The 22,147-nt window shown below is 41.9% G+C and overlaps 1 protein-coding gene and 1 long non-coding RNA gene across 9 annotated transcripts in view; one reads left to right on the forward strand and one right to left on the reverse strand.

Annotated features, from left to right (window-relative positions):
- LOC121068440 overlaps nt 1-250 on the reverse strand; it is a 44,261-nt gene extending 44,011 nt beyond the window's left edge. Inside the window, exon 1 of the long non-coding RNA XR_005818876.1 lies at nt 67-250. This is a non-coding gene — a long non-coding RNA (uncharacterized LOC121068440). The remainder of the gene's footprint in view (nt 1-66) is intronic.
- An 80-nt stretch (nt 251-330) lies between these two features.
- GRIK2 (glutamate ionotropic receptor kainate type subunit 2) overlaps nt 331-22,147 on the forward strand; it is a 411,568-nt gene continuing 389,751 nt past the window's right edge. For 6 of the 8 annotated variants that reach the window (XM_040551173.1, XM_040551174.1, XM_040551179.1 and 3 more), the window contains exons 1-2: nt 445-581; nt 5,822-6,226. In XM_040551173.1, the coding sequence (XP_040407107.1) occupies nt 6,112-6,226 (115 nt within the window). In that variant the 5' untranslated portion in view covers nt 445-581; nt 5,822-6,111. Of the gene's footprint in view, nt 582-5,821; nt 6,227-22,147 lie in introns of all 8 variants that reach the window. The other 2 variants (XM_040551178.1, XM_040551172.1) reach the window with 2 other exon arrangements.

The raw sequence follows: 22,147 nt of genomic DNA on the forward strand, positions 1-22,147 counted from the left end.
GGACGGGGAGAGGTCGCTTGGCGCCGTCCTGTAAGGCCGAAGCCCCCCCGACAAACACACACACACCTCTGTCTGTGTTTGCAAAACGGGCTGGGGGACCCCGATCAGACTTTTCGTGCCTTGGAAAGGCGCCTCCGGGCGAGCTCGGCCCCTCGGGTTGCGGCGGGGGAGGGAGAGCCGGGAGCGTTTTTGCTTCGCCGGCCGCCCGTGGAGCCCTGCCGCCGGCCGGGGGCTCGGCGTTCCGGCGAGAGCGGAGCGGCGGCCGCGGAGGAAGCGGGTTTCTGCTCCTTTAAAGGGCGCTGTGCAGCGCTCCCGGCGGGAGGCGGGTCTCCCTCCCTCCTCTCCTCCCTCTCTCCCTCCCTCCCTCTCTCCCTCCCTCCCTCGCTCCCTCCCTCCCTCCCTCCCTCCTTCCTTCCCTCCCTCCCTCCCTCCCTCCCTCGGCCGCCGCTTGCCGCTGCCGTTAGTGGTGCCCGGACGCCGGCTGCACCGCAGCCCGGGCATTCCCCGGCGTCCTGCCACCGCCCTTCCTTCCCCCGCCTCCGCCTTCCTCTCCCTCCCCGCTTCCCCGCCCGCAGCTCAAGGTAGGATGATGTCCCGGGGTCTCCGGCTGGCCGCCACGGCCGGAGGGGCTGCATGCGAGTGAGGGGCTGCGGGGGGGCGGTGGCGGCGGGGGGGGAAGCACCGTCGCTGCGCTGTGCCGAGCGCTGCCCACGGCGCTGTCCCTCGGCCAGGTGTCTCCAGGCAAAGGGGGGCGCTGAGCTGGAAGACCCGGGCACCGCTGGGCTGGCCGGATCCTGATGCCGGGCTCTGTCTCCTTCCACTCCCTCCTCCCTGCGCTGCTCCGCATCAGCCCCAAGCTGGGGGCAGAGGGGTGGAAAGTGGGGGCGAGGGGTTAGGGCAGCGCAGCCCCCCCGCTGCCCCCAGCCCGGCTCCCGCGGTAGCCCCGGGCTCTGCTCCGCGGCCGGGCTCGGGGTGGCCGAGAAGAGAGCCTGGAGGTGGTGCCCCCCCTCGCTCGGGGGAGGCGAGGTGAGAAACGGGCTGCAACTTCGCTAGAGTTGTGGGTGGACAGGAGTCGCTACTTCCGTGGGGTCTCCTCCTGGCCCTACCCCGGCACCCATCTCTCGGCTGCTCGGCACTCCGGTGGTTCATTTCTGAACAAATTCGGCATTCTTTGGGAAAGCATCCGTCGCTAACCCAGCCAGGGAGCCGACACTCTCTGTGTGAAGCAAGAGACATTCCTGCCTACAGTGTGGCGGCATGACTGCAAGAGCCTTTTCGCACTGGAAAGGAAAGGATACATTATAATGAAACCTCTCTTCACGTTTTCCTTAGAAACTTTTGGTGGAGTAGAGCGTGGAGAACGTTAAACATCCTTCCTCCCTCCCCGAAATCGTTCACAGCTTCCCCAGCCCAAAGAAAACTGAAGGGACGAAAGGCTGATCTGCAGATAATGTCATAAATGTTTCTTCTCGCTGCTTAAACCTGCTAGGAAAGTGCATTGCTGTGATACCCCAAAGTGCCTGAACAAGTTAATCTATGGCATACTCAGTTCGTTAATTAAAATGCACGTCTTTCCGCTAGCTAAAAATTAATTACCATCTTAAAATGTCATTAATCATCAGCGTAGCAGAAACTTGGTTGTAAATTTGGACTGAGCTAATAACAGACAGAGGGGAACCTATGGTTTTTAGAGCGGATGGGAGTGAAGTGCAAGTGGGCCACAATGTGTTTTTCAATGATAATATCAACATTCATCCGAATACCTAGGCAAACCTTTAAAAAGGGAGGACTGTGTTACTGCTTTGTCAGCAAAGCTGCAATACTTGTGTCTGGAGATCTGAAGAGGCTGGTCAGGTGTTGCGGTAAGCTGTGGCTCTCCTCACACCAGATTGCAACACTGGGAGGACTGTGGTGGCATGTGAGTCTTTGCAAGAATTTGCCGGAAAATGCCCGAGAAACAAAGCTTTGGGGATCAAATGTTAAATACATAAGGAATTTATATCAGTTGATATTGGGAGAGGACAAAACTGTAGATTAAGTGATATAAAAAACCCTATCATCTGTTCTTAGACACATAGATATGACCTGAAAATGAAAGCCATTTCCTTTTTAAAGTGATATGGTAAAACTACACATCCCAGTAGGTGGCAGCTAGCTGGAGCTGGATTAACTTTTATTATGATAACAGCACATGAAAATATGTTCTGAAGGAAAAAAAGTGCCTGATGTAATAAGGTAATCAGAATCACATATCTCTCCTTTCCAAATGAAACATTAGGTACATAAGATCACCATTTATACCTGACACATACCTAAAGAATTTAGTAGGCTTTTATTACCCAGAAAAGATTTAAAGGCCTTAGAGGATCTATTCTCCTTTCCCCCCTATAGCTGGAATGCTATTTTTCATACCAGCTTCGCTTGAACATTGTCCTTGTGTATTAAAAATGTATTATCACTATGCCTGCTATAGGTGGCCAAAATGTAAAAGAAATTAAAACATATAGCTAAGGAATTGTAGATTTTCCAGTTGCTGATCACTGAAGTGAAAAGGGCAGTTTCATAAAGACTTTAATCTGAGAAGACCTGCATAACAGCGGTGACAAGCCCCCGAGAGACAAAACCAGCTTCTCCAGCAGAATATTTTATTACGGATCTCCAACCTTTGAACTGTATGTCTTAGAGGGAAGGAAATATGAAAGGAGTTAGGAACATTTTCCTGGTCTCATGTTAAAATTATTCTGGAGGGTGGACCAAAGTATGGTTTTAAAGATTACCCTTCCCTCTCACAAAGAATAAAAGAAGCTAAAGTCCAATTAGGAGAAAAGGAGTCTAGGGTGGTGAAGTCGGAGGCTGTAGTTAATTGTATAGTCTATAAATAGTCTTCAGTCACCGCATATTCAATGACTTCCAAACATCCAATGTCTTGCAAGATTTACTTTTTGATGAGGAACCGATATTCTTGGGGAAGTAAATCTCGATTAACTACGAGCTCGCTAGGATGTGAACGAAGGGAGGGGTAGCGTTGGCACGGGGCATGAGGCGATGGTGATCTCAGAGGAGGAGAGCGGTACTCCTCCCGATCCCACAAACCACCACAAGGCAGCGGGCCAGCTGGCATCGCCGAGGCTACCAGACGTGCCTGTAGAGATGCCGATGGCATATCGTGATTTCCTTTCCGTGTCGCGAAACGACTGGCGAGGGCGTTGGGACGCCTGGCGCGACCTGGCGGCGCGGGGGCTGGCCGGCGGGGCCGACAGCGCTCTCCGTGGTGCTGAAGGAGCCGAGCCGTGCAGAGCCGAGCCGAGCCGGGCCGGGCCGGGCTCTGTCCCTGGTGCCTCTCAGCTGTCGTCGGTGGAGGAAAGGGGAAAACTCGGCCTCAGCCTTATCCGTGCGGCTGGAGGGTCCGGGGGGCAGCTGAGTGGTTAGCAGTGCAAGGGATTGATCATACGTTGGTTTGTCATTCCAGGTGTGATAGCAATGCCTGGGTGAGTTAGGAAGTCTTAGGAGCTCTGCTGGGGTTGATTACAGGTAGCTGCATTTATTTATTTATTTGTTATTTCAAGAGACCTCAGAAAATCAGACTTATTAAAGGGGTCGCTTTGCCCAAAGTTTGTCTTGTCAATTGTGCTAAAGCTCTCGATGAATCATATGCTTTCAGAAATGCTTACCAGTGCTAAGTTAAATTAAAAATTCAATTTTGACAGGAAGTCAAATATGTGCAGTCAGAATTAAAAAAATGCCTCATGTCCTTTATTTCAGTAACACCGCGGGAAAGATGAGGAAGGAAAAGAACATTCACAGTGTTCATGCATGTCAGTTTTATTTCTCCTTGGACTCAGATAAAATATGAACAAGTAGAACAGAAAAAAAAAAGACAGCAAATATAAGAAAGAGCATCTCGATCTGTGCATTTTTATTTATTTATTTATTTATGGGAGATATTCTAAGTGTCAACTGAAGGAGTCGCTAGATATCCTTGCTTTTAACGCTAGGTGTTCTTTTTAAAGTGCTCCAACAGTCAAATCGTCTGATTGAATTCTCTGCTAGACTGCAGAACTAGCCATTCATGATACTTATTTTTGACACTGCAGTTATGCCTCCATCTTAAAGAAAAAAAAAATCGATGATGTTTAATAATCCCTTAACAGAATGTACATTTCTTTTCATCAGCGTTTTACAGAGTTTTAAGTAAATGCATGCAGAGAAAATCATAAGCCATAATGATAAAAAAAAAAAAAAAAGTTACTGTGAATTGCTAACACTTTCAGGGATACAGAGCACCAACATTAAAAGTAATAAATTAAATGCTGCTGTTACTTCTTTACATGTCCAAGATACACAGATGTCATTTAAAAATAAACTGGAACTCACCTTTGCCATGCTCTCCTTCTGATAGATTCCACAGACTATTCTCATTAGCTTGGCATCATTGGTATTTATTTCTGTAAGGTCAGGTTTATTCTGTGTTCATCTATATGTATGTGTGGGGGAAGTCTCTCAGTGATATTTTCTTTGGTAATAAAAGGCAACGACGGAGATAAAGGAGACAAAAGACCTCTGTAGGCAGAATATAGAATAAAATGAATTCATTTCCTTGTGGGGACTCTAGGAATTGTCTTTTAATATTTGTAATAATGCTTAAGTAGGTTCAGCAAAAGCTTCACTTGGATTGCAAAGTCTGACAGTCCTGGTTCAACATATTTTAATGGTAACAAGCACATAACTGATTGTATTTCCGAGAAAAATCTGAAGTAGTCCAGAGAGTGAGTTTATCTTCTTTGGAACACCTGGCCAAAAGACAAAAGTCCATGGCTGCAGTTGCAGATACAAACTCAGTATCCCGTTATCAAACTAGAGACTGCTATTGTTCTCACTGAGGACCACAAAATGACAAACTACATACACCTCTCAGTACAGGGAGGAACAACAATACTTCGATAATACTAGAGTGAAAGGAAAGCTGTGTGTGAAAAAAAAAAAGAGAGTGGCAGAATAGAGTGCAAAATACAAACTGGTAAATCCGCAAGTTCCTGTCTTTTTAAAAAATACTGAAATTTCAAGCAAGTTGAGTGAAACTGAAATACAAGTCCGTGCATTCAACAAGGCTGTTGTAGCGCTGCCTGTTCCTGTTTACCTTGCAGAAGCAGGCTGGTGCTCTGTAATCACTGAGTCCGTGGCAAGTTCCTAAGGACAGACAATATAAAAACTACCACATTTATCCTATTTCATGCATTAAAGTGAGTAAGTAACAGTTAGCGAACGTAAATATCAAGATCTTTTTTTAGCCTAAACGTTGCTCTGACAACCTGCATGACTTTGTTGTCAGCCTTCTCTTTCACAACTCTAAAGCTAAGTGATTTCGACCCAGCCTGTCAGCTATTAAAATGCATGAATTGATTTTTATAAAGCCGATTCCCTTCTCTCCTACAGCCCTCTCCTCTCCCTCCCCATCCCCCGCCACAGATCCTTACAGATATTGCCCAGAACAACCGAAATACTAATAACAATTAAAAACACGTATATAAAACCGGGCTGTTTTTTTTTTCCTCCGAGAACACTAGGCGATCAGATCAGTTGCATAATAGGAATTGGGAAGGCTGTCTGGCAGGCAGCCTTAAGACGAGAAGAGCTATCTCAATTTCTCTCACTTAATCTTGGCTTCGCGTCAGAAGCTGTGCAGCAGTGCAGTAGAATGGGAGCACGGCAAAAGCTTCGCCAGTAAAACGGCTGGTGCTCATAGACTCTCGCTATGTGGCGATACCTCAGCGGTTTCTCGAGCTGGATTACCTATTGATTTTCCTCCTTTCTTGCCTCCCAGGTTTACTCGGCTGGACATTGTGTGTGTTTGGATTTCTCAAGGATTCTCCCCCGACTAACATGGATGTCCCACCGTTCCTTGCAGTTGAAGGTTGCTCCTTGGCGCAGTGAATGAAGAACATGCAGGGATTGCTAATGGGTTTGGGAAGCGTAGACTCTCTCCTCTGTCTGTGACCATGCCGTGATCGTGTCTGAGGGCCATCAGTTTACGTATCCTCATTCTCACCCGACCGGGAAACCTGACGGCTTAGAAGGGGGAAGTAAGGCAGCGCGTGTGTGCATAGAAACATCATGAAGATTATTTCCCCTATTCTAACTAATCCAGTCTTCAGATGCACCATTAGACTCCTTCTTTGCTTACTGTGGATTGGATATTCTCAAGGAACTACACATGTATTAAGATTTGGTAAGATTTCCCGACACTTTTTCATTGTGCGTTTAAGCCTGAATGCGATTTACGTAGGATTGACTCAGAAGGGGGTGCTGGGGGAGAGCTGGGACGTGCTACCGGAGTCAAGCACCGAAGTCCCTGTGCATTTTGCATCCGGAGGGATGAATTGCTGTGTGTTTTTTTCTGTCTCTGCAGCTCATTGTAGCCGTAGTAACGGCACGGTGATGATAATTATAATAACAATGGAGAGAAAAATGACTGGCAAACGCGTTTGCCTAAGGCTCTGCGGAGCTTGCGTGGCTTCCTCGTAATGTACCTTTTTGTTTCCATAGTAGTGGAAAGCACGGCTAACACAGTGCTTGATCAGTTAAAATCTGTCAACTAGTTGTTAAGTTTCGGTCGCGCGTCCCTGCTCCATCCGAGCCGACTCCATATGGGCGCGACGCTGTAATGTGAGACCTGCGGGCTGGCTTCCCGGGCAGCGTTTGCCACTTCGATGGCCTTTAGGTTTAAACAAGAGATGGTTTATGCCTTGCTCCGTGATCGCGAAAGAGCCTTTCCGGCACTCTTCAAAAACACGGCTTTTATATGCGAAGAAAGTTCTAAGAGGTCCAACATGCCCCCATCCTACCCACACTCCAGAAAAAAAAAAAAAAAAAAACAGAGAGGGAGAGGGAGGGAGGGAGAAAAAAAACATCGATCGGAATGAAATTTCAAGATGAGCAGAGCGGTTTCACAGTTTAAAGACTATCCCACCCGGACCATGCAACTAACCTTAACAGCTCTGCGTGTGTCCGCGCATGTGTGCGTGTGCATAAGAAAGCAAGCGAGGGAGGAATTTCGGCCGCTGTGCATCCTCTGCAGAAGTTTTACAGTAAGCAAGGGGAGGACGGAAGGGAAAGTAAACCTCACTTCCGAGGCGGGATGTGCTGGCCGGGGAGCGCCTCCGGGCCGAGCCCCACGGCGGGACCCCCGCGCACGGTCCGCGCCCGCCCAGACACGGACACCGCAGGCGCAGCGGGCAAGGGGGCACCCCGGAAGTTGCACCCTCAGACAAGCGGCATCCTCTGTGCCTGCCGGGAGCGTGGCTGGAGGGGGTGTTACAGTGGCTGATGTAAGGTGTTAGCAGCCGCTACAACCCTTTCCGTGGGGCACTAAAAGCTCTTGTCTTCGCCTGGGAGTAGCGCCTCTGTCTGCCTCTAATTTTGCTTAAATTCCCCCCCGCATACACTTTTATGTGGGGAAGGTTGGTAATGATGAAGAAGTCACCAGGCTGTTACTGATCTCGTGTGCTGAATTCCTAGTAGCACTTATTTTCTGCTTCCATCTGATCTAAAGGTGGTGCTTAAGGCACGTTGCTCCTAGCAACCGTCTTCAGGAATGCTTGTTTCTTTGGACATGGCTAAACGGGTCCGTATATCATTGCGGGGCTTATTTTGCATTCAGTCTGCTCCATAGTCATGGCCGTGAAATTAGCGCCGGGGCTGCTTGCGGTCCGGCACTGTCCAGCTGTCCGTCCTTCCCCGGACCGGGATTCATAGACGGGGCCGAGGTTCGGTATCCAGAACCCTTGAATTACTCTCAAGGGTAGCTATGTAAACAAGCCTCTTCCCGGCAACACCATTAGAAAGAGGTGAGCATTCCTCCTTTAGGTTAGCATCCTCTCTGAACTATTGGTCTAACGTACCTGTAGAGACAGCCCTGGCGAGCAGCATTTTGGCAATGATTCGAATAATCAATAATCCCGAGACTCAAGGCTGGTGCAGCGGGACTCCGGCACCCAGTGACATGGTGGCACAGGAGCGTATTTTTCTAGGCTAACTTCCCTTCCGAACTGCCTCCGGGTCATCTAGTCGGTTAACGGGTTATGCTAACTTCATTGTTTGTAGCAGCGAAGTATGAGCCTGCTTCTGAAGCACGGACTGCTTTTTCTTGTCTGTAAAAAGAATTGTCGCCAACCCAACCGTGAGGCTTGGAAGCAAGGGATGGTTGTTTAGCTTATTTTAGTATGGGAGATCTTAGACGTAAGAGAGCCCGAGGAAGGCTTTCTCCCTGCTCAGCCGGGCCTGTTGCACATCCCTGCTGTGAGGAGTCCGGGTTTAGCTTGGTCCAGGTGCGGAGCGATTCTGACCGCCAGAGCCGCCCAGCCCCTTCCCCAGAGGGTGACATCTCTGTGCGTAGGGCATGGCGGGGAGGAGGGAAGGAAGAGGGAGATTTGTGGAAGAGCTTTGGTTATTTCTGAGAGGGGAATTCCCTGCAGTCCCCTCCGGGCTCCTGTGCTGTCTCTTCCAAGTGTCCTTGCGACTGGGGGACTGGTGTGCCTGTGCCTTCCCGTGGAGTCCTTCCCGAGAAGCGAGGGCTGAGGAGATTCCCTCCAGAAGGCAGCCTGCCAGCCCCCGTTCTTCTTCCTCAGCCAGCAGCGCTATGGCAACGGGGGAGAGCTTGAAGCCTGCCAGAGCTGCAGCCCCCTCATTCCTCCTGTGCAAATTAACCACCGTGGATTCGCATTGTCCTTCCCACGGCTTCTGTCATTGTTGGGACTAGCCAGCACGTCCTTTCTCTCTCTCTCTCTCACATACTCTCAGATACCTTTTAGCAACCACACAGGGAAGTCGAGCCGCCTGGGTCAAAGGCAAGGGGTTATTTTTGCCCGTGCCTTATGGAGCAGGCACGGGGAGAGGCTGGTGCGATGGCATCAGTCACTCCCTGGTGGCATTCGAGTGTGGCAACGTGGTATTTGGGCATCACACCACCACCCTTCCTAAGTGCCACCTCGCCTCATGGAGTTTGCGGCCAGCCCCCCTCCTCCGCCGTTTGTGAGTCGCTTCCCACGGGCAAGCCCAGGGACCGCTGAGAGTGAGGCTTGTACCCACCACACTCGAGGGTTTCAAACAGGAACAAAAAACATTGGTGAATTAAACCTAAGTGTATACGACTGATGTGGATAAAGGCCGGGTCCCAGCCTGGGGAAGGAGAAAAGCAGGTGCCTAGCATTTGTCTCTCCATAGCTAAGCGTGACGGAAACCTTTTCCTTATCATTTGGCACCGTACAAAAGCCCAAATCTGTGCCCGTCGGCGGATCCGCCCCATTATCGGGGATTGCGTCTCGTAGCTTTCCCATTCGCTGCTCCCATGGAAGAGCAGAGCCCGGCGGCAGCTCCCGGGAAGTCCCGGTAACGCGACCGGGCCGGGCCGGGCCGGGCCGGGCCGCCGCTCCGCTCCCCAGCCCCGGCCCCGCCGGGCCCCGCTCGCTTCTGTCTTTGCTCCCCTCGGGGCACCCCAGCACTCGTGAGGCTGAATGAACAAGCCATTAAGAGCTGTTAGCCATCAGCAACTCTTCACCTGTGTTTACACAAGCCAACCTCGTCTTGCCCAAGGCAGTAAGACGCCGGGCTACTTAAAACCCCTATTTTCTTCCCCGTTCCTATGCTTTCTCCTTCCTTTGGACTACTCTAAAATACTCTTTATTTAAATTACCCGCTTCGGGCCTTGTGTCTGCTGCCGAAAACAATGCGGAACAAAACCCTGCCCATCCTACACGGATGGGCAACCTCCCTACATCAAAGGTTTGAATATGGAGCAGTGAGCAGGAGGTGAAAGCGGTTTGGCCCTTGCGTTTCCTAATTCCCCATCAGGTAACTCAAGTGAAAGTGTGCGAAGGACTAAGGATCTCCTCCTCAGGGAGCCCACTGGCCTGCTAAGAGTTTCCCCACGTTTCCGGGCATTTTTTCTCCTTACTTCAGCACATTCAAAAAGAAAAGTAAAGAAAAGCAGAGGCCCGTGTCTGTAGCCTTGCCTAGTCGCTGATTTGGCGTTGTGGGTATTTCCAGTGAATCCTGGCTTCAAGCAGATGAGAAAGGGAGATGGGTGTTGCTGGTTTGAATGGATTATATATATAAAAAGGGGTGGGGGGGGGGCTCAAGGGAAGGAGGGTTCGCCTACCCCCAATTTAAAAACAAAATGAAACCAAGAGGAAAGAGGTAGAATACTTTTCAATGAATGAAGGTAGAGTTCTGAACTCTTCACAAAATAATTTCCTACTGTTGACCTTTTCTTTTCTGAAGAAAAAGAAAAAAGAAAAACAAAAAAGAGAAACAAAGCCAACGCACCAAATCACTACAAAACTTAACACTTTCCCGTTTTGCTACACAAAAGGAAAACAATAAGAATAGTTGCAAAGCAGAACTGTGGATGATCATGTGGATGATCTTTGGGATCGAATAGAAAACGACCTCATTCTCAAATCCAGTGTGGGAACTTAGAGAGGGGAACTCTGCACTTTGGAGACTTCTCTCGTGAAGGTGCGGCAGGGGTGTAATCTGCCATACTACTTAACTGAGCTCCTTTGACTCAAACGGATTGAGTTTATCTCCACAGAACTGTTTTCCCGAGACAGGGCTTGGCAAAACCAGCGAGGAGGCCAGCTCACTGCGTCCACGGCTTGTGCAATTGCCGGTGGCTGTCGAGCCATACATTTCTGAGGTTCAAGTGACCATTTTTGCCATCTAAAACCAGCAAAGACGTGGAAAAGCAGTGAGAGCTAAGCCTCTGCAAAAGGTTATGAGACAAGCTCAAGTGATAAATAGCCGCTGGGTGATCAGCTAGAGATTTACCGGAATGGACATGCATTAGATCTCTTTGATGTGCAGTTTCTTTCCTCTGGATTTTGCACTGACACTCTTTCGTGGAAGGATGCAACCTTTCCGCGTGTATTTAAGAGAGAAACGAGAGACCGTACATAGCTGGTTTTGGTCGTGAAGGCAGCCTGCCTTCCGATCCAGAGTGCGATGAATATCTGCAAAGTAAACACTTGTTGTAGCAGCCCTAGAGGTCCGTGGTTTGGTAATTCCAGTACTTAGAGCCAACGAATATTTTACTGCCAAGGACTAGAAGCTTTCAATACGTGTTAACATCCTCACGGAGACGAGTTCAAAATCAGTCTTATAAACAGCAACAGAAATCTTTGAAAGAAGAGTAAGGTTAAGAGCCTCGGGAAGGCAGCAAGGAGGTGAGAAGCATTGTTATTGACTGCTCCAGATTAAACAGCGCAGAGGAAGATTTCAATTTGATAACGTCACAGCCCTTCCTGTTTTTCTTTGCTGCTTCTGCTGACAATTTGGTAAGGTAATTAAATTGGCTGATTGAAGTCACAGTGGTCATGGGGCGATAAAGACCATTTGGATTTAATGGAATTTAGAAACAACAGTGCGCTGCACACAACTCTTACAGAACGAGAATTTTAATGACTCATTCAGGGTGCTGACTACGTAGAACGTCCTGGACGAGTTTAATTGAAAGGGCAAAGCAGATTAGCTGTATACAGTCTTTATTGCACTAGATAGGGGAATTAGAATGATCCTTTTAAAAGACTCATTATTGCATTATCAAGATTTAATGTAGGTTAAGAAAACTTTCATTCGTGTGGGCTGTCTGGAATCTCCCCAGATCCTTTCAGCCGGTGTTTGGAGCACCAACAGCTTTGTAAAAGAATTTTCACACAATTGTCCGATAGATTGGGTGGTGAGAAGTATAACTCACTATTTTCTGGCTGCTACTTGTCCTCTGAAGTGATGCAAAGTTCAAGTATTACCTGCTATTTAAATGTGGTCGACAAATGAAATGGTTTATGTCAATGGAGATAAGAACCCAGAGAAAAAGAGTTTTACTAGCATTTTCTAACTAAAATGTTATTTTATTTTATTTTATTTTATTTTATTTTATTTTATTTTATTTTATTTTATTTTATTTTATTTATTTTGCTTTGCTTTGTTTTGTTTTGTAGAAGAGAAAATCCCCTTTTGGTTTAGAAAAAAATAATCAAATATTTTGCAGTCATTGCAAATAATTGCAGGTCTTTGTCCCCTACTTAATTTATTTACCTTTTCTCTTTCTTAGTTTTAACCTTCACTCTCTTTAATCTCTTCCAGAGGAGCAATTGCTAGCAGTTCTGTCAATAACGGAAAAGAGAAACTAGAAGGTGCCTTATTTCCATACTCTGCAATCTGCAAGGCAAATTAGTGTTCCCCGAATAAGCTTTTTATAATGTTATGCTGTAATGTTTGTTGGAAGATTAGATTAAACAACATGATAACATAATATCATTATGCAGTCACGTCTGAATTGGAATATAGAGAAACAAAGATCACTATCATATTAATGCTTATAATTTTATGCTTTTTTTCCCTGAGTCTTTTGGGTCCTTTATTCTACAGTAATAATAGTCTAACGTTTATATAGTGCCTTCAATTTAAACAGCCAGAGCTTTCAGTAATGCAAAGAGAACAGAACAAACATGTAATGATCATTATTCCAATTACTGGAGCTCAGCCAGCTCTGGATAAACTAGGTGGTGTTCTAATACTATGTAAAACACTAAACAGAAGCTCTAAAAGTGTATTCTTAAAAGGTAATTAAAAGGTAATTCTTAACGAATTAAAAATACTTTTTTTTTTTTTTTTTGTGTGTGGTAGCAAAAATTAGAATTGACCCACGGGTGTGGTGCTTAAGACTGATCTTTTTGCACCTGCTGCTAAGATATATATAGATAAAATTTTGCAAGTGATTTGGATTAGAATGGATTCAGATTTCCTTGAAACTTATTCTTCTGTAGTCTTTCGAAAAGGCTACTGAAATAGAATAACTCATATATGAGCAGATTTACTAGTTATGCATCTTTCAAATAAAATACACATTCTTAGATCATGTATTTTTAAAGTGTTTCCACTTCTAGGTCTTTCTGACTGGGCTAAAGAAAAACAAGTTCTTGGCTAGTAAAGTGACTGATGTCTATGACAGGGATAGTTTGAAGCATACCTACATTGTAGCCTTTGGATAAAAAAGCTGGTCCTTAAATAATAAAATTTTGTTGTCAACACATCAGAAGATTAATTTATAGATTTGACAGAATTTCATCTTTATCTTTGGGGAAGTAGAGTCATTCATTTTTGCTAAAGGTCTATATTATTATATTTGTACTTACATTCTCAAACTCTTTTAAAACTTTTTCATCAATAAAATGGTTATCTGGATTTAAATGTCAGTTAAATTAGGAATGTTGAAAATGTCTATTGATAATTCAGGATGAAAAAAGCAAAACAAAACAAAAAACAACCCTGTTTGTCAGAGTCACTAATTCTTATAACTCAGTAACACTGACTGAAGAGTCCAGGGAGAGTATAATATACCTCCAGGATCTGTAGTTCATGAGACTTCAAGATTTTTTTAATTTAATGTATGGTTGATTTTTTTTCTCTTTTTTTCTGTTATCTTAATATTTTAATGGATGTCTCTGATATTTCCCAGTCATACAACAACCGATCTGAATTTAAAGGGTGTAGCAAAATCTAGCACCAAATGATCCCTGCTGTATTTTTCAATGGATGAGTGGAAAATGTAATGTTGTTTTATGTAAGAACAAAGTAATTTTGGAAGAAAAATCCCCCCCCCCGCCTTTTTTTAATCTTTTGATTCCTTCACTCTTTTCTTTTTTCCTTATTTTTGTAATAGGTGAAATGCAAAATGATTACTTACCTAGTTAAAAGGGGAATGGTAATGTTATTTTACAATTCCTTTTTGAAAAATCTTGGCTTTCCAAACTTTCTGGAAAAATAAAAATTGAAAGGCCTCTTTTCTACCTAAAACCCAAACTTCTAGTGCAAGCCAAGTTTTAGGCCTCCTCTGCATTATATGGAGAGTGAAGTTGGGAGAAAGATTAGACAAGCTTGGCTCAGAGTGGATCACTCTTGCATGGCAAAACTGGGCACCACAGTACAAAAAAGATGTAAAACTGTTGGAGAGTGTCCAAGGGAGCGTGACGAAGATGGTGAAGGGCCTAGAGGGGAAGACATAAGAGAAACGGTTGAGGTCACTTGGCCTGTTCAGCCTGGAGAAGAGGAGGCTGAGGGGAGACTTCATCGCAGTCTACAGCTTCCTCACAAGAGGAAGTGGAGGGGAAGGCGACGATCTATTCTCCTTAATCACCGGTGATAGGAACCACGGGAATGGTGTCAAGCTGAGGCAGGGGAGGTTAAGGCTAGACATCAGGAAGAGGTTCTTCACTGAGAGGGTTGTCGCACACTGGAACAGGCTCCCCAGGGAAGTAGGCACTGCACCAGCACTGTTGGAGTTTAAGAAGCATTTGGACTGTGCACTTAGTCACATGGTCTAAAATTTTGGGTAGACCTGTGTGGTGCCAGGAGTTGGACTCGATGATCCTTATGGGTCCCTTCCAACTCGGGATATTCTATGATTCTAACGGAGGTTGGATGAACCCTGCTTTTCCTGACATCAGCTATATAGAGGAAGTGAAGGTAGATGGATCAGGGGTTTGTTTTTCTCCCCAGATTCTGAGTTTTATTGCCACACTGAATTCAAATTCTCAGGTAGGAATTTAAGAGGGAAAGATAAATTTGTCAATGACTCAGGCTTGTTCCTGACATAAAAATTCAAAAACAGCAGAACAGAATGCTCACTCATTCTGCTCAAAACTCACCAGCAAATGAGTGGTGCATGTTTTCACAATAGGTAATCACAATCAGTCCTATAAATAAGGACTTTTTTTTTTTTTGTGAAGATATGTATTTATCCGATTGCTTACTCTACAGAAGCTTATTGAGCAAACTTTATCAAGCTTGGTTTAAAAGATACAGAATTACTCCAGGTTTTGAAAAGCATGCCATCTTCACATTTAGCTCTTTATTTCCAGTAAAATATTTTAAATTAAGTGTTATATTTCTCTGAATACAAAAATAAGTATTACTTTCAAGTATGGTTTTATTTATTTATTTATTTTTGTCCTAAGGTAACTGACGCTGAATTTAAAACACTTTCATTAAAATGCACATTTATGTGCATATACACTCTTAGTAGGTAATAAGCTGGGTAAATTTATTAAGGATTCCTTTATAACTGAACATTTGGGCTTTTATACTTCTCCAGGAGCTAAATATATACCAGTTACATCAACCAGCTCATGAACTAAACATGTATCAGCTGTATGGATCAGCTTATATTTACGCTGTTATTTAAAAAATACTGTTAGTACATGACTTACAGAACAGTCCATGATAATAAAAGAAATAATAACAGTAGTAAGCATGATACATTTACATAAAATATCTGAGTCTCATAGTTCACAATGTTCATCTTTCAGCTTTTTTATTGCTTTTTAAACATGTAATCAAATATTTTAAGTACTGCTTCAACAGTTCATATTGTAAAACATTGAAGAAAGTAGTTTTTTTAGTTGGAGACAGAACAAATCTTCTATTCCTACCTATATGTTCAGTGTCAGTACTTGATCTTCAGTCAATACAAGCAACCTAGATTATCAGAGAAATATATTCATTGGTAGTGTTAAGAGGATTTATGTTGTGTGTATTTATTCTTACACTGTATGTGATATGAAATCTGCATGCACTAGGTAAAGTTTCTTACAAGTTAGTCCTTCACAGCTACATTTTATGGGTCAGATATTGAAATAAGATAAATCATAGTACAGTTTAGGTATGATCCTTTTCTAACTTTCCATTCAGGTCAGTGGCTTATGTTAGTACAAAATTAAATAAGAATCAGAGTTGTACGTTGTTGGACACTGTTTAGAGAAAAAATGTTTTAGATCATTCTAATGTTAAAGCTAAGCAATTAAGTTAACGTCCATAGAAACCTGTTTATCCTAGGTATACTCATTGCCTGAAAGAGTTGGTGATAGAGTATTTTTCCTAAGTTGCGTGATTAGATTAGCTACGTTGAATAAATAATATAGTGCTCTTTAAGTCAAACCATTTTTGCCGGTTTACATTAGCAAAAAATCTCACTACAGAATCTGCCTTTCCTTGATTTTTTTTCCAATTATCTTTTAAGATTGCACTACACTGTTTTTACACCTAAATTTGTCATTTATTTGTTTTCATTAACAATATTTAGCAATATACTATAAAAAAATTCAAAGTAATAATTTCAAGAAGTTTTTTTTTTTTTTTTTTTAACCTGGAAAGGGCATGCCAATTACCCATTGACAGAAGGCACTGTGGTCCAGGAGCCCCATAGAAGTTATTTTGCAGAACAAACATTGCAAAACTATTAGGAACTTTGTGGTACGTACAAGTATACATGAATAACAATGAAGCAAATGAAGTTTACACATTCTGTAAAAGGAGTTTATTTTTTGAAGCAAAAACTTCATTGTTATTCAGCACCATTTATCATATGAGGCACTAACAAGGTAAATCTTTGAAAAGAAATTCCATGTTGCCTATTCATTAAGGAATTAGGTAAACAGGTATGTTAGGGAAATTAAAATCAGAGTGCTCTAAATCAGGGGCAATAATTTGCTCTTCAAATGCTGCATCATAGTAGTTTCTAACTTTTTGTTTTTTAACTGAAACATTTATGTCCATCTTGCTATACACATTTTACTCATTTAAGAAACTGAAAGTTGTTCGTAAAATTCATACAGAACTTTTAAGAAATTATCAGCATGCATTCAATTATTACATAAAAAAGTCATTGTTCTTGTTTCATATTTTGTTGCTTAACAAGAAACGATATCAAGACTCAACCCTAGGGAATCTAATTTGTAAAATTATATTTTCTGATTTTTACTGATTATATTATTATAAATTTCTGATATTATAAATTTCTGATTTTTACATTTTTCATGGCCTACTATACTTACCAAATTTTCCTGTACAAATATGGGTAATTTTTTTCATTCAAATTGAAAGAGGAACCTAAAACAATTATCTTTTCCCGTTAATAATTATGCATTTAAAAAAAAAAAAAAAAGTATATATACTTGCTTAGAACTATCTAGTCTTTCTGGTGTTATATAGCATCCATATTCGTGTCTTTCTAGTCTACGTAAGAATGACCATTTGATATTTCACAGAATCACAGAATGGTTGAGGTTGGTAGAGACCTCTGGTGATCATCTAGTCCAACCCCCTTCCAAGCTGGGTCACCCAGAGCACGTTGCACAGGATGGCACCCAGGCAGGTTTTGAATATCTCCAGAGAAGGAGACTCCACAGCCACTCTGGTCAAAGTATTTCAATCTCTGAAGCTGGAAAGTTAAAATATAACTGTGCAAAATGTGCAAAACATAAGACCAGTGACTGGTCATAACTAATAGGATGCAAAAGTGGATTTATTCTTCTTTTTTAAAGAAGATGTATTATGCACTGAGCGAGTATATCTTGCTGATTTTTAAAAACTGTACTTTTGTGTGAGTCCATTTTCAGAGAAGTGTGATTTTTGGCTAATATTTTTTTGGTGCTCATCTTCATACCTTGAGCTATTTTAGACAATGAACTACTTAGACATGTCTCCAGATATCCCTGACTACACTACTCTGTTTGTTTTTTGTTTGTTTGGGGAGTGTGGGGAGGGGAATCCATAGGTCGCATGGAGGTAGTTTGAGAACAGTAATGAAGGTGTGTTAAAGGTCTTAAGTGATGAAAATGCAGAACACAGAAAGGAACTGAGAGTGGTTAGTGGAAAAAAAAAAAAGCACCACTACCAAAAAAACAAAACTCCAAAAACACTGTCTTACCTACAAAGGCTATATATACCATGAAAACAGTAAGATTTTTTAAAATATTTTATTTATGCCCACATTTGATCTTTTTGTAACTGTGAAGCAAACATACACAGAGACAATTCAGGGGAAGTGGTAAGCCTTGTGCATGCTTCATCTGTAAATAGCTGAGGGAAGAAAATGGAAATTTGGGAAAGAAATGTGCAACATTTTTTCAACACTGCTATGAGTTTGAATGTCCTTGAGAAGGAAAGGCTATAAAATATGACTGTTATTAAAGCTTCTCTCTTCAGATCTCAGTAGACTCTATCAGTCACAACATTCAAAATGCCTGCAGTAACTTTGTGACTGTAATACGCCTAAGAAAAATGTGTCTAAAAATGCATTAAATCAGATTTTGTAATATCTTTTTAAACCTACCTATCCAGAGGAAAGTCACATTTAAATATCAAATCAGTGTTAGCTAATCACAATGTCTTCAATTTTACCCATTTGTGACCTTTTGTTTCTAGACATTGGGTATTTCAAATATAACTATGCCGTTGTATCATTCTGTGATCATTAATGTTCATTAAACATTGTATTTGTCAAAACTTAAGGTAAGACTGTACCACATTCTCATATAAACACAGCTTGGGTTGCTTTACTGAGCCTTTTCCACTCGTTTCATGGGAAAGTGCTTCAGTTGGATAGAAATGTTGCATCTAGCTGTTTTCCCATTGATTTCGTTTATTCTCCTGACTGCTTCCTTCTAGATTGCTAGAAGGATTACTTCTATAGAAAGTTGTAGTGCATGCTTTTGGAAGCCTTTTTTTCCCCTGTTACTACAGACCATTCCAAATTCCTGTTTTATTTTGGGGTTGCCCTATGTACTGGTTTCTTATTCATCAAAACCCATCTGATGGTTATAAGGACAGAAAATTAAGCTGCTCCACTCTAGTTAAACATTTACAAAAGTAAACAGCAATGTTTTCACTATAGAATAACATATATTCAATAAGAGATTATTGGATGTTTGATAGTAGGTCCCTTTATTACTTGTTTTTAGCAGCCATCAGGGTGACACAGTATATCTGTGAATTGAACAAAGTAACTAGGCAGCAATAGTCTTACAATTGCAGGCCTATGTGAATGTGTGCACATACTTAAGTTTTCTTGTGATGGTTGCCCAAATGCAGGGGAAAAAAAAAGAAAAAAAAAAAAGCTGAAGAATTTCTCCTTTTCTGGAGTTGTTGTTTAACATAAACTGGGAGAATTGCCTGAGGGTGCATCAGGGGTCTTGGATGGAAGATCTCATAAGGACTATCCATCTGCTTCCTGACAAATAGTGTGAGGATGGGATAGCAAGGAGTTGTGAAGGTGGCAGAAACTCTTCTCACGTAGTGTGATCTTTGTGAATATTTTCAAAATGCTCATGAAAACAAAAAAAAAAAAACAAAAATTCAAGAATGAAGTTGTGAAATTCAGCAAAAAACACAGTCAAGCATATTCATGAATTAAAAAAAAAAAAAAAAGAAAGAAAAAAAAAAGAGGACAGTTCAGAATATGGTATCCTCAGAAGAAAAGAGCTAAATTCTGTGAATGAAACTATGAAATTAAAACATGCTGTCATGCATTTACCCCCCCACCCCCTCACGCCCCCTCAAACCCACCACACCCTCCAGCTGCTAAGGGTTTGGAAATGGTACTAATTAACACATCAACTTGTTTTTACCATGGAGTGATAGCATTAGGGAAATCTTCATTTAGAGAGTGAATCTGCCTCTGCCCCAGAACCACAGTGGCCTACCTTCATTTTGTTTTAAGAGGAGGTGCTTATGCTAATATTGCCAGGTGCAACAAGTAGTACTGTAAATCAGAATATCATATTAAAGTTCATTTCTGTTGAACTGACAGCCTAAAACTACACTACAACTAGCACACTGGCTAGCACACTACAACTAGCACACTACAACTAGCATACTGGCAGTTTTTTTCCCAGCCTTTGCTGCACTAAGCCTTGCAGGGCAACTAGGGAAATCCTGAAGAGATAGAGGGTCTTCATTGCTGCCATATCTGATTAGACACAATTTTCACAAAAGATTACCCACATGGATATCTTCACAAATATGGTTAATAGGTGGAAAGCCAGAATGTATTTTATTCCCATGACTCGTCCTGTTGAACCATAATTTTTTAAAAACAAGAAGCCGAAGGAAGTGACTAAATATTAGCCTATGTTTTAGAGCTTGTTTAATTCTGAAGCTGAAGTCATCCATGAAAGCTCATGTTGTCTACTTTGGCAGAAAATAAAACTACTGAAAACCAGAAAATATTGGCTTTGCTTCCATCCTAAAGATAGCTGAGCTTTTTTGTGCTAAGCAGAATGAGAGAAAAAATGAAAGGCTCTAGTCTGGGTGATAATGAAATATTTTGCAGTTAGGAAAGATGACTGTGCTGATGAACAAAAGGATTTTCTGTCAGGATTGGCAAAGGAAATGAATATACTAAGATTTTCAGATGCACATTAAGAGTTCTAAAACATCTACCTTTCGTACACTATGTTTGCATTGATATTGAGCTGGAACTATAGAGGATTACAGTTCTCTTGCTTTTGAAAAACATCTTTAGTGCATATTTTATAATTAGATTTTTCTTAATTAAATTTTACGTATTCTTTGGAAATTAGTTGCCTTTCAGCAGAATTTGAGACTTTTAGATACTCATTTAGGTTGGCTTATATCACAGGCAAACATTTTTGAACAAAAAGTTTATTTCAGAGCTAAGACTAACATTTAAACTTCTATAAACACTACTAGCTTATTTTTTGTTTGTGTATATTATTTGTTATTATATGACCTTCCTTTCAGTAGGAAACAGAATATTTTATTTTATTTTATTTTATTTTATTTTATTTTATTTTATTTTATTTTATTTTTTTGCTTCTCTTATCAACACTGTGGTCAGTTATGCAAGCAGGGAGCAAGTTAGACAAAACCTTTCAAATGTGATAAGCTTCCATTTTCAAAAGTGCCTTAAATTTAATGTGCTGTAAATGCCTGGGGTAATGGACTTCAGGCATGCTATAACTTCACATAAGTGAACAGTGTTTTACCTTAACAAGGCCTACATGATTCAAGACATAGGTGTTTTATCTTTCTCTGTATAAGATTTAATGTAGGTGTAATCCCGTCTTTCATAATAAGAAATTTTATGAATTTCAAAATGCAAATGACAGTAGGTAAGACTCTTTGAGAGCTAGTTTCAACATTACCTTCTTTCAATATAATACATTATTAGGAAAGGAACAGGTAAAAATATAAATATTTTATACTATGGAGATAATCTTTCTAGAAGTCTAGAAAGTCATGAACAACAGAGGAAGGAGACTAATGAATGGTTATTCACTTTTTATAAAAGAATATGGCAATTTGAATGTTTTCAGGTAGAGTATTTAAAAGAAATGAAAAGAAGCATGGACTATGAATAAGAAAAATATGTAATTCATTGCCAGTGAATGTTCTGGCCCCTAACCTCTCAGTAATTACCAACATTTAAGGAAGAAAGGTCTCCACTGGACACTACTGCTACTTTTGGCTCTGTAAGTCCCTAGATAAGTAATTGTGGAAAGTCGAAGAAACTAGAGTAAGAGTTATTCCATGTTTGCCTTGTTTTTTCCCTTTCCCTTAAATTTTGACTATTGCACTGTGTTGAAAACAGGGTAGTGTGTATCGGAAAAATAGTTTTTTTGATGCTACTTTACAGCTAGTCTTATGTTATGTTTTCTGTAACATGCATAAGCATAGAATATATAAAATGATATCAGTGAGTTACTGTGCTGTTACTGGAGATTAAGACAAAGAAGGTTAAGAAACAAGTAATACATTCTTCATATATGAATAAAATAATTAGATAGAGTAGAGGAAAGAGAGAATTTTAAAACACATGCTAAGTATGATAACATATAAAAAATGGTATATGGCACTCTGCAAAGCAGTATTCAGCCAAAGGTAATTACTCAGCTCTGCAGTGGAAAATGTGGAAATACAGTTCTGGAGCAGGATCACAAAAACACAGCTCATTTGTCTTTTTGCTGAAAGATGTCAATAAAAATATTGGTGAGAGAAGTGGCCAGTGTATCTTTTTTTACTTCCTTTCCTTTCCTTTCCTTTCCTTTCCTTTCCTTTCCTTTCCTTTCCTTTCCTGTCCGACACTTTCCTTTCCTTTCCTTTCCTTTCCTTTCCTTTCCTTTCCTTTCTTACACTTTCCTTTCATACACTTTCCTTTCTTTCCTTTTTTTCCTTCTTCTTTCCTTCCTTTCCTTTCCTTTCCTTTCCGCGCCTTTCCTTTCCTTTTTTTTTCCTTTCCTGTCCTGTCCTGTCCTGTCCTGTCCTGTCCTTTCCGCTTCTTTCCTTCCCTCTC

The sequence above is a fragment of the Cygnus olor genome, chromosome 3 (assembly GCF_009769625.2).
Source record: "Cygnus olor isolate bCygOlo1 chromosome 3, bCygOlo1.pri.v2, whole genome shotgun sequence".
Classification (NCBI taxonomy): domain Eukaryota; kingdom Metazoa; phylum Chordata; class Aves; order Anseriformes; family Anatidae; genus Cygnus; species Cygnus olor.